The sequence below is a fragment of the Erpetoichthys calabaricus genome, chromosome 3 (genome assembly GCF_900747795.2).
Source record: "Erpetoichthys calabaricus chromosome 3, fErpCal1.3, whole genome shotgun sequence".
Lineage (NCBI taxonomy): Eukaryota > Metazoa > Chordata > Cladistia > Polypteriformes > Polypteridae > Erpetoichthys > Erpetoichthys calabaricus.
In genome coordinates this window covers 294,780,923-294,793,330 of record NC_041396.2, presented here as the reverse complement: position 1 = coordinate 294,793,330, position 12,408 = coordinate 294,780,923, and the positions used below count along the sequence as shown (strand labels likewise).

At 38.6% G+C, this 12,408-nt stretch overlaps 1 protein-coding gene across 1 annotated transcript in view; it reads left to right on the top strand.

Annotated features, from left to right (window-relative positions):
* Positions 1-9,383, top strand: part of LOC114669683 (keratin, type II cytoskeletal cochleal-like) — a gene marked incomplete at its 3' end in the record, with an annotated part of 137,214 nt that extends 127,831 nt beyond the window's left edge. Inside the window, exon 11 of the mRNA XM_051924782.1 lies at positions 9,208-9,383. Coding sequence (XP_051780742.1) covers positions 9,208-9,383 — 176 coding nt within the window. The remainder of the gene's footprint in view (positions 1-9,207) is intronic.
* Between the last annotated feature and the right edge of the window lie 3,025 nt (positions 9,384-12,408).

Genomic DNA, 12,408 nt, shown 5'->3' with positions numbered 1-12,408 from the left:
AATTTTGTTTTGCACAAGAAGGGATACAGCGTCAGATCTGGGGGCGCTGCAGCAAACACCCCCAATGTTCTGCTGCTGCCAATAACAATATAAAGTACCTCTTCTGAGTTCCTCCAGCTATGTGGTATAATTAGGATTTGGTTGTACACAGGGGCTCTAACATATTTTGACAACTTGTATATAATTTTATTTCCACATAAATAAACATAACCATGTACAGCAATAATTGGATTTACATTAGAGAAATATTGGGTGCAATTTGAGTCACATTATCAAGTCTACAGATTCTTGAACCAACATAAATCTATAATCTAAGTAGAGTTGATTCATTTTTTTTACTTGCCATTGAAAAGAATTAACATAATGACTGCTGACATGTAAAAGGGATCTACTTGTCCTTCCACACACTTCTGCTAACCAATCACACCTGAAGAAGGTGTCAGAACGAGATCAGCTAAGGCGTGGCTTTCAATGGCAGTGCTTTACAATGAGAGAGCTGCAAAGATGAGGAGAATCAAGATGGCGTTACTGTGATGTTCAGTGCACACCAGTATAAAGAAAGGAAAAATGTTCTTCGACACTGTATTCTCAAAATGTAATCTGGCAACCTTATAATGGTATTAGCACATTTCATTAATATGTTAATGCTCAGTCCACTCAGCTTCGTTTCTTATTTGCACCTACCTGCAGGTCCGCTTCCTGGAGCAGCAGAACAAGATGCTGGACACCAAATGGAACCTCCTGCAAGAGCAAAGTGGTAGTGGTCCAGGTGGTGTAAGATCTAATATTGAACCCATGTTTGAAGCCTACATTGCTAATCTGCGTCGGCAGCTGGACGGCTTGAACAATGAGAAAATTAGGCTGGATTTAGATTTGAAAAACATGCAAGGCTTGGTGGAAGACTTCAAGAACAAGTGAGTTCACGACAATAGAGCAATTTAAATAAGGCAGGCAATGCTGAATGTGAAAATGCTGATTACGTACTTCGAATATAAAGGGGTAACAACAAAAGTGCAACTTATTGTACTCCAATAGGAAGGTACATGAGTGTTAGGCAGAGTTACAACAAGAATGAAACTAATGAATAAATGCAAGAGGAAGTAGTATGGAGTGAGATTGCTGTCAAAAATAACTCATAATAATTTAATTCTTCATTTCACACGTGTGGATTATCCTTTGCCTTCTGAAAAGTAAGCCTGAGCTTCTGAAAATTTCGAGTACAAATCTCAAGAGTGAACAAACTGTCATGGTCCTCGGGGGGGCAGATTGCAGAGCTCAGCGGGATGTGCACATACACAGGGAGTGGGGGGGTTAGGGATTTCAGACCCAACGCTTAATAAAAATGTCTTTAATGGAGAGTTGAAAGGTCCCAATGATCTTTCCAGCTGTGTGCACTCTCCATTGTAGGCCCTTGCGGTCAGAGACACTGCAGTTCTTAAACAACAGAAAACAGATTTATGCAAACCTGCCTTCACAAGATAAGGTTTGCAATAACTTCCACCACCCGATCCTATCTGCTCATCTGTTAGGTTTAACTTTATTGTCAAATTTAATTGGAAACATCCAAGCTGGCCTTTGTAAAATTGTGTGGCTCTTAGTCTGCCTGTTCTTGGTCTTATATGTGTATTCTATTTTCCCTATTAAATGTAGCCTAACTTGTGAAAACTTCAGAGAATTCATGACAATCTTTTAATTTTGACAACTGCATCCTACCCATCAAGTATGTCCAGTCCCACTTGACATGCGGAGTTCATCACCCCATCCCACCCTGCTTGCCTCTGTGGGGAATTTTAGTTGATCTGCCAAAGCCCTCCTTCTTTTTCACCCCATAATGATCATAAAATACAGCGTAAGCTCCAAACTTTAAGTTATTATACATTTTATCTCAGTACCAGAAGAAAAAGAATTACTGTGCAAGCAAAAGATAAGATGGAGTGGAGGTGATTTAAATTAGTTTGAGGTTGCAGATAAAGAGGATGATATGTGTCCAAATGGCTCTAATATGAGAGCAGATGAAGGTACAGGACGACAAGAGGAAGCTGATGATGGTTTAATACTAGAATAGGGAAATAAGTAGTAGCTTCACAATGAATATATGTGAGATATACCTGAATATTAAATAATGAGGTAAAATAAGAAAGACCCCCAAAGGTAATGTGAAATCTCCCCTCAGGGATCAATTAAGTATCAATCATCACCATTAATATTATTAAAAGGGGTCAACTAATTCAAGCAGTGTTGGCAACTTGCTGTAGGTTTATTGGTAAAGTAGTCAACACATTATTTTCACAATATCATCTGAAGATCATAAAGCACAATCAGTCCACTACAAGTACGTTAGTCACAACAAAACACATGGCCACAGCCACATTTAAAAAGTAATGTGGAATTTCATCTTAAAAATAGTAATTTTGGAATTCGTCATAAACAGTTAATGCGTTACAATAAAAGTCTTCACACTCTAAAAACTGAGCATCAAAGCACCATAACTTATGTGAAAAAAACTTATACTACCTAGGTATTAGACTGGTTCAAAGCCTACGAACAGTAATGATGTAATGACACGTTAACAGTTCCACTAAACAGAACAAAGAGAAACTCATTCTAAAATATCTCTCTCTGTTATAAAAGGACATCTTGAGATGAGACGAGACGAGACGAGACTCTATCCAAGAGATTTTTTCAAGTGGGTCCTGCCCTCCTGTCAACCATTTTCAGTTACCGGTCCTCTCACGTCTCATTCGTGTGAATGCTTTTGTCAGACACAGTTCTTGCACTCTCAGCTCTTATAAATTTTTACATTTTCCTCACTTTAAGTTTCCAATAAAAGAATACTTATTATTTGGACATTATCGATTACTTGGGCATTTATTGGTTACTTTGCAAAATAAATTATTACCTGCTAAAGATGTGGATCGGTTTGTCAAAGTCATTAAGCACATGTCTCACGGACTTCATTTAAAAGATTCAGTATGTTGTGACTCAAAACAAAAAAAGTGTTTACAGAAATTTCCTAAAGCTTTCGTTAATTCAACAGATGTGACTAAGACTGGCTTTCCTGATAGTCGCCGTAGAGATAATCGTCATGAACAACACACTTATCACGAAAAGTAGGATTGTAAAATTGTGAAGATCTATAATTCAATGATTATACCGTATAACCCCTATTTGCTCAAACAATTTGATTGTCAAATTAATATTGAGTATTGTGCATCGGTTATGAGGATTAAGTACATCTACAAGTACTTTCATAAAGCGCATGATAGAGTACACGTAACTATACCCAAAGAACAGTCTCAGGACGAAGTTCAAGCATATTTAGATACTCGGTACGTCAGTGCAATAGAAAGAATTTAATGGAATTGCCAATGCACGGTCAAAGTCATTCTGTTGAATTATTACCAATTCATTTACCAGGTCAGAATATGATTCAATTTAAAGACGGTGAAGAAGCTGAAGCTTTACTGGTAGCAAAAACTAAAAATACAACATTTTTGGCTAATTTAAAACTTAATAAAACTGACATAAATACAAAAACATATACGTATCCGTAAATTCCTCCACATTACACGTGGCAGAAACAAAAAAGAAGTGTGGCATCCAAGAAAAATTAATTGCACAAAAGTTGCTTGATTAAATATTATATCAGCAAAAGATGTTGAACGGTTTCATTTAAAATTGTTGTTACGTGAATTGAAAGGAGCAACATCATATAAAGATGTTCTAACTATAGCTGGTACTAAGTACAGTACAAGAAGTGGCATGAGCAGCTGGATTATGTAAATCAGACAATTATATGTTCGAAATGATGTCTGATGCCACTTCTGTAATGATGCCTGACAAATTAAGACACTTCTTCGTGGACCGAATTATTACGGGTGAAGTTGATGTTTCAAAATTATGGGAAGCGTTCAAAGGACCATTATATGAAAAGTCTAATGAACAAACAGCTGTTTTGATCATCAAAGTATTGTGAGGAGCAGAAGATATAACGATAGAGCAATTTGGACTTCCAGAAGAAATAGACGAATGTGAGGTAAAGAAAGACATAACAGCAGATGAAGATTTAACTGTGGAAGACCATGGAATATTAGATCGGGAAATGTATTCACAATTAAACGATGATCAAAGAGCAGTTGTCGACACAATTCAAAAAAGTATTCTCAGCGAAATTCATCAGAGGTTATTCTTCATAGATGAACCTGGCAACACATCTGCTTACCCATACGTGAGCAGCAGAGCCACAAGGTGGCTGGCGCATAGCACCTGCCCTGAGGTTGGCGAGCAAAATAAGCAGGGGGCACAGCACCCTAGTAATAACTTAATATTTCGGAGATTATGCAGCATTTAATGAACTGATCATTTCAGGGAGGTAAACACAGAAGATCTTTGGCAGATTTTATGTGGCAAAAACGATGAGATGGGGTGACAAATTCCAAGCCACCCACATCTAACTTTACAAATGCAGATAATGTCACATGGCAGGCATGAAAGTAGCTGCACAACTACACATAGCGCCATGTGGCTGAAGGAGAAAGTGTAGCCGAGAGCACTGACTGCCATTCAAGTTAACACATTTGTGAGACCACCTAAATACCCCTGAAAACAGTTTTTAAAATCTACGTATTACTTTGTGAACTTAAATTGGGCCCAATGCAGGGGTTTGCATGGGTAAGCTCTACAATTGCTGGCTTCTGCGTTTCACCCAGTGCAGCCAGAACTGTCTACAGCCTTGCAACCACCAACATCAGCTGTTTGTAAGATGAACATTGTCTTCAGTGTAAAAATAATACAAAACTTATGTAACTCTGACTGAGGAACTTAACCTGCCAGTGCTATAGACATATGAGAAATATGAAATATACCTGTAAAGTCCATTGGAATGGGGTTCAGTGAGGAAAGAAATAATTCAAAAATGATTTTTTGAATTAATTCAATTCACTGTATCCATCTGTTCATGGAATACAGACTAATATCATTTGCATAAGATTCCAGCTATAATAAAATTACAGAAATAAATAAAGCATCAGTCATTTATGAGTAGAAAAGAACAAAGTGGGAAAAGGGAGACTGCTTTTTAAAAAAAGTACAGTACAGTACAGTACAAGGGAAAGTGGAAATGTCAGTAAATGTCAGTAATGCTGAAAGTGTAATGTGCCAGCTTCAGACTCATGGAGTCTCCACCCAATGAATAACACTGGAGTGGAATAACACTGGGACATGGAGTAGAGTATCTGAGAAGAAAAGCAACACATAATCATTCAACACTATTGTTACGTAGAAAAATATAAAATCCACCTGAAGCTGAGCGTGTTTAGGATGGGAGAATAAGTAGGAGAATCTTGGGTTGCTGCTGGAAAAGGTGTTGGTGAGGACAGCAGGGGGCATCCCTGGGCATCTATTGAAAAGAGTAGGGTGTTCTCGATGTACTGGCTAAAATACCCACCACGGTCTGACCATTCTGGCCCACTGATCATCCTCTGTCTCTAACAGTCTCTTTCTTTCAACCCTATATTAACTAATAGCTAATGTACAGGGAGAGTATTAACATAAAATATCGACTGTCAAATAATCAAGGGTATGGGTGGTATAGTTAACCCTCAAATCCCAAAGTAATGCACATGAAGTTAACTGTTGACACTAATTTGGCCAGTCAGTGTAAGCGTGGGTCTGTACATGACCAGGTCCTTTGATGAACGGCCATCCCACCTGCAGTTGAATTCTGCCTGCTATTTTGATAGGCTAAACTGAACAAAAGTAATTTTTACACTGCTGTAATTTTTTAAATATTATATTCTTGGAAGACTTAAATACATTTTAAATATAATTGATTGATTGATTGATTGATTGATTAATTAATTATTTTTTTACAGTTTTATTCCATTCAGGGTCATGAGAAACTGAGATAAAGCAATATATATTAAATGTGCACGAATATAATTATAAAACATTCATTCATTTATTCTCCACTGCTCTTCTGAAGCCAGGTCACCTGGGTCAACAGTCATAACAGTGAGGCCCATACTTCACCTTCCCCAGCCACATCTGCTAACTCATACTGTGGGATCCCAACACGTTCCCAGGCTGTATGGGAGATATAATCCTCCCAGCAAGTCCTGGGTGTTCCACGGCATCTCATCCCAGCTGGTCGAACCCATAAAACATCCACACAGACTCTGTGTACTTAGGCAGTTAATGGCGAACTGACGAAATACTTTGATTTTTACTCAGGTATGAAGATGAAATCAACAAAAGGGCTACAGTGGAAAATGATTTTGTCCTGCTGAAAAAGGTAAAAATATGCATTTTAACAAATAAAATGTCATTCAGAATGTTCAGAGCCTATTTAAATAGCATAGAATCATGGAATTTGTCAAAATTACATTTGGAAAAATACTCCATGCCACTCAGATTCAGGTAATACTGTAAGTTGATGCCAAACAGTTCACAGTTGCAGCATTTGCATGCCACTTTCTTGTCTCTAGGATGTTGATGGTGCTTACATGAACAAGGTTGAACTGGAGGCCAAGGTCCAGGCACTTCAAGATGAGATTAACTTCTTGCGTGCCCTCTACGATGCGGTAATCTTCTTAATTTGTCAGAATGATATGACATAATTGAACACTGAGACATCGCAAGTTGTTGATGTTTCCTCTGGTTTGTAATCACAGGAGCTCACCGAATTACAGAATCAGGTTAAAGACACCTCAGTGATTCTAGAGTTGGATAACAGCCGCAATCTCGATCTGAATGCCATCGTGGCAGAAGTGCGCGCTCAGTATGAAGACATTGCCAACCGTAGCCGAGCAGAGGCTGAGACCTGGTACATGCAGAAGGTAAGCAAAGGAGAAATGTGCCGTATTATTATTAGACCCAGACATGACAGAGGAATAGAGAAGTGATTCACATATTAACATAAAAACATCTTAAGACTTTTACCATTCTTGTAGTATGAAGAGATGACATCGTCAGCTGTAAAATACAATGATGATCTGAAAGACACCAAATCTGAAATTTCAGACCTGAAGCGTTTCATCAACAGACTGACAGCTGAAATTGAAGCACTCAAGGGACAGGTAAGCCATTAAGTTCTCATTCTACCATTTTATATAATCATGTATAACACACAGAAAGGTTTTCTGCGTCTTGATGCCCTGTGACTAAGAATCACAATTTACATTGGGGTGTCTAAGCTCCAGTCCTGGTGGGCCGCAGTGGCTGCAGGTTTTCATTCTAACACTTTTCCTAATCAGTGACCAGTTTTCACTGCTAATTCATTTCCTTTTCCTTTCATTTTAATAGCTCTGTTTTTAAGGATTCAGTCCTCTCAATTTATTCCTTTCTTTATTAAATGGCAGCCAAACAGAAATGAGACGTGAAACGAGCTAACAGATGACCAGCTAAACTGGGATTTCAATCTCCAACCAATTTCATTCCACCCAGTCTCTTAATGAGAAGCTGATTCTTGCTTGTAATTAAAGCACTTATTTAATTCCACAGCTTGTTGCTGCTCTCATTCTGCCACAGCAGACATTTCCAAAACTGTTAATTTATTCTTCTAAGACCACTGTCAAAATATATTGGTGACCTGAGAGATCAACCTTATTGAGACCTCCAACTTTCTTTATTTTCAGATATTGTGTGGTGGGCGCAGGAATGCTGGTCTGTGGCAGCTTGTTTTGTGTCTCATTATTGTATGGCTGCTAATTAAAGAGACAACTAAGGGGTCTGAGTCAAGTTAATTACAATTAAGGCAAAAAGAAGTTAATTAGCAGCAAAAACAGGTTACTGATGAAGAAGATGGTTAGAATGAAAACCTACAGCCACTGCGGCCCACCAGGACTGGAGTTCGACACCAGTGTTTTACAGGATTATTAGATATAGTCCAAAACCTCACTTCATAATGTTTACCAATTTAAACATCGTTAAATTGTTTTTATCCTGTCAAGAGGGCAAACTTGGAGACTGCAATCACTGAAGCCGAGGAACGTGGAGAGCTGGCAGTGAAAGATGCAAAGGCCCGCATCGCTGATCTGGAGGCTGCCTTGCAGAAAGCCAAACAAGATATGGCCCTGCAGGTCCGTGAATACCAGGAGCTGATGAATGTCAAGCTGGCCCTGGACATTGAGATCGCCACCTACAGGAAACTACTGGAAGGCGAGGAGAGCAGGTATGAGAGTAACTCACCTGTCACTGTGGAGAGAAATCCACACGGTATTTTTAGTGAGACAACAGCCATGAAAGTAGTAGCACCTCATTTAAAATAGAGAAAAAAAAGTAAAAATATAAATATGATATGATCAAGATAAACTTAGAAAGCATCAAAAGATTGTAATACTGAGGCTTAAATCAGTCTGTTTTTCTGCCAGGCTCAGTTCAGGAGGAGGTGCAGTCACAGCAGTCCACGTTCAGACATCTTCTACTAGCGCTTCATCTGGTAAGCAGTAGAGTTCAATGAAATTCTATTTTTTTTTTTTTTTGAGTATATTATCTTCATTATTTTATTGAATACTGGAAGAAACACACTGAGGCACTGAAGCTGTAATATGACAACTATGTCCTTTTTATTTTTATAGGTGGAGGTTTCGGAGCAGGAGGAGGAATTGTTGGTGGAGGATTTGGAGGTAATGGAGGATTTGGAGGTGCAGGATTCAGCAGTGCCATATCACGTAGTGGTGGCGGTGGCACCTCAGTCGGAGGCATGTCTAGCATTACAAGCTCCTCAAGCAGTACGACTCAAATGACAAGACGCATTTAAAACAGAATGAGTTTCTTTCCCTTTGATTTTGCAAGTTTCCTCTTTCATCAACTCAACAAGTGCAACAACCTGAATGCTTTCTGAAAGCTTTTTCTTTGTATTTGTTTGTCTTTTAAGTTCAACTACCCAAAAGCAGAGTTTCTGCTAAAGAACACCAGATATGACACAGTGAGATGTGATTTAGAAAGGTTATGTAGTATTAGATGAAAAAAACCTAAGTCATCCTTAGAAAAGGCCGTGTTAAAAGATAATGGAGCTTACTAAACAATTAGGAACACAACAACAGAAGATCAGCCCAATATAAGCATTGACCATTGAATAGTAAATTTCTTTTTTTTTTTTTAAGAGTACATTATCACCATTATTTTAGTGAATACAGAAAGAACCATGCTAAAACTGAAGCTTTGAAGTTGTAATATGACTTAACTGTGTCCTCTTCATTTTTATAGGTGGAGGAGCAGGAGGAGGAGGATTTGGAAGTGCAACAATGGGAGGAGGATTTGGAGCTGGAGGAGGACTAGGATATGGATCAGGAGGAGGAGGATTTGGAGGAGGAGGATTTGTAGGTGCAGCAATGGGAGGAGGATTTGGAGGAGGAGGATTTGGAGGTGGAGGAGGAGGAGGAGGATTTGGAGGAGGAGGATTTGGAGGAGGAGGAGGAGGAGGATTTGCCACATCACGTAGTGGTAGCAGTGGCGTCTCAGGCGGAGGCATGTCTGGGGGACGCATAAGGAGCTCCTCAAGCAGTATGACTCAAATGACAAGACGCATTTAAAACAGAATGAGTTTCTTTCCCTTTGGTTCTGCAAGCTTCCTCTTTCATCAAAGGGTACCACTCAACAAGTGCAACAACCTGAATGCTTTCTGAAAGCTTTTACCTTTTATTAGTTTTTCTTATAAGCTCACCCACCCAAAAAACAGACTTTGTTTCTACTGGAAAACACCAGATATATGACACAGTAAGATGTGATTTAGAAAGGTTATTTAGTATTAAATGAAAAAAAAACTTTGTTATCCTTAAAAAGGCCGTGTTAACAGATAATGCAGCTAACTAAACAATTAGGAACACTACAACAGAAGATCAGCCCAATATAAGCATTGACCATAATTAAAGGTCCTCTCCACATTTATAAAGCAGGCTTTCACGGCAGAGCACTAAACAGAATTTCCTAAAGATAAGGACAAGTCCCACATACTTAGTTTTCTGGTTTAGTTCCTGCTGCCATCCACATTCCACATCTGATCAAGTGAACCTGGTCTGTACACTTTCAGGACTACAATCCATGAATATGTAGAACTTTCCACTCTTTTTATCTCCCAGCCCCTAAGTAAAAGTGCCAACTTGCTCAGTTTCTATCCATAACCTGTGAGCAAACAGATATTTTTGTCAAGCTTTTCCTCATTTCAAGAAATAGGCCAGGATCTGCAGAGTACACACTTGATTACATATCAGCACACTCCAATACTTCACTACTTTACTGTATAGTAAAATAAGTAAACAATTTAACTTGTATTCTGTTATAAGAAAAGTACAACCTTATTGAGCATTCCCAACAAAATATTATTGTATTCATTGCAAAAATAACAAATGTTTTATCAGGTGCTACTAAGACTATGACTCTGCCCAAGGGAGACTCCAAGGAGTTGCCACATGCTAGACTACAAAGAAGCAATGAGATCAAGTAGATGAAGTGTGTGTATAGACACTGGCTGGGTCATCGAGTGCCATAATTCTCAGGGACTTCTGAATGTTTCCTCAGAGAACAAGGAAGCAGCCTGTTTGACACCTTGAGGGATGCTGAAAGTGGGCATCGTGTCGTTTTTAACATGAATTGTCCACTCAGGATTAGCTAGGGCTATTGTTCCATGAGAGTTACTTGCTCTTCATCCTTTGTGTTTATCATTCATATGATTATGTATACTTCTTTGTTTTGAATGCTCTGCTACTAATAAGCCATCTAAAATAATCCTGATTTATTATTAGCGAGGAATAGCTGAAGATGAAACCCTAACAACTGCCCTCTGAAACAGATTGGCTCTGTATTGCAACTAATTCAATAAAACTGTATTGACCAATCATGTGGTGGTGTATTGTTTGACATTTGTGCGTACATCAAGACAAGTACACAGACATTTGATTTTCATTTTTGGCAATTACATTAAAATTGACTTTACACATCCTGTTGAAGCTATGAACAACCAACTGTCACAAGAGAAGATGCAGCCCATTCAACACTGTAGCAAGAAACAGAGTTATAGTGTAATAGTGCTATTCTATTGTATATTTATACACACATAATGAGTTATCCCAACAGATAAAGTCTGCTTTGGGTATTAAAGCACATCTCTACACACCATTGGGGGTAATCAGGTGCTCCCACGGTGTGGTAATCTGTGCACATTGAAGGGTGCTGCCAAGAAGAGTTCTGAAGGGCACGATGGCCACGGGAAACAAAGGACTTCCAGAAAGCTTATCAACCTGTCAGCAGGGATCATACAAGCCAGCTTGTTGTAGTAGAAACTCCTTGTGTGAAAGAATAGGGAAAAGAAGGCAATTCAAAGTTAAGCTTTATCCCCTGGTATTACAGTTGATAACAAGCCAAAAAAGGTGGAGTTCGGGATGAAAAATGAAAATGCTGTCCCACCTGTTTAGCATAAAATTTTTAATTTCTAAACAACAATGGATTTTCAAAATGTGTTACACTACAAAATATCAGATCACAAACAAAACCAAAACACAAGGCCAAAAAAAAAAGTCAGCAAATGGCAGATGCTGGTGTGCCAAAGTGCCTAAACTATCCAATATTTTAATATCTGGCTCTCTTACTACTAACAATGTCACTTAGTCTGTTGTGTAGTAACAGAAACAGAAGCATAGAGACTGACAGACAGCAGGGAGACTGGGAGCATTAGAGGACTGACCCTTGACACACTGGTGACAGTAAAGATGATGATGGCAATATTAGAGTTCATCGTAACTGATGCTGCCCATTCTCTCCATTGTATGTTGTTGTGAAGCTTCTTTAGTCACCAGCTCATTTCACATCGGTGTGCTAAGAGACACTACTCCACTTATACATCTGTCACACTGTTTAATGCCTCCTTTCTTCATTTCTTAGACTAATGTCCCTGCAACCCAGACTAGAAAGGTGGTAGGAAATGGATGGATAAAAGGGGATTTGTATTATTAAACAAAATAAAGTTTATCCAAAAACAATATAAGTTAAAGTCCTCATGGAACACACCACACGGGCAAATTGGTCAGTTGCAGTTGTAAATTGTTGGTTAAAGCAGAGATAGGCATTTGCTTCACACACATACAGGTAAGCGTTATCAACTCTGAGTCATTTCTAATTTTTAAATGGTCTCATAAAACACAAAATAGACAATCTATAACCACTGATATGCAATAACATTTATAAAAGCACTGCTGTGACAAACTAGCTGAGCAAAGTTTGTCATTTGGTTGGCAGGAGCTCACCTGCAGGTAATACTTCAGGTATGACTCTGGGTCTGTACACAAATCAGTACAGACAACACCATTTGCAAATGTGAAAGAAGAAAGTTAGGAGAATGGTTTACATGTAGCAGAACAACCCAAACAGATTTTACCTTTTGTAAAAGAGATAAGACAGTGATAAAGAGATGAG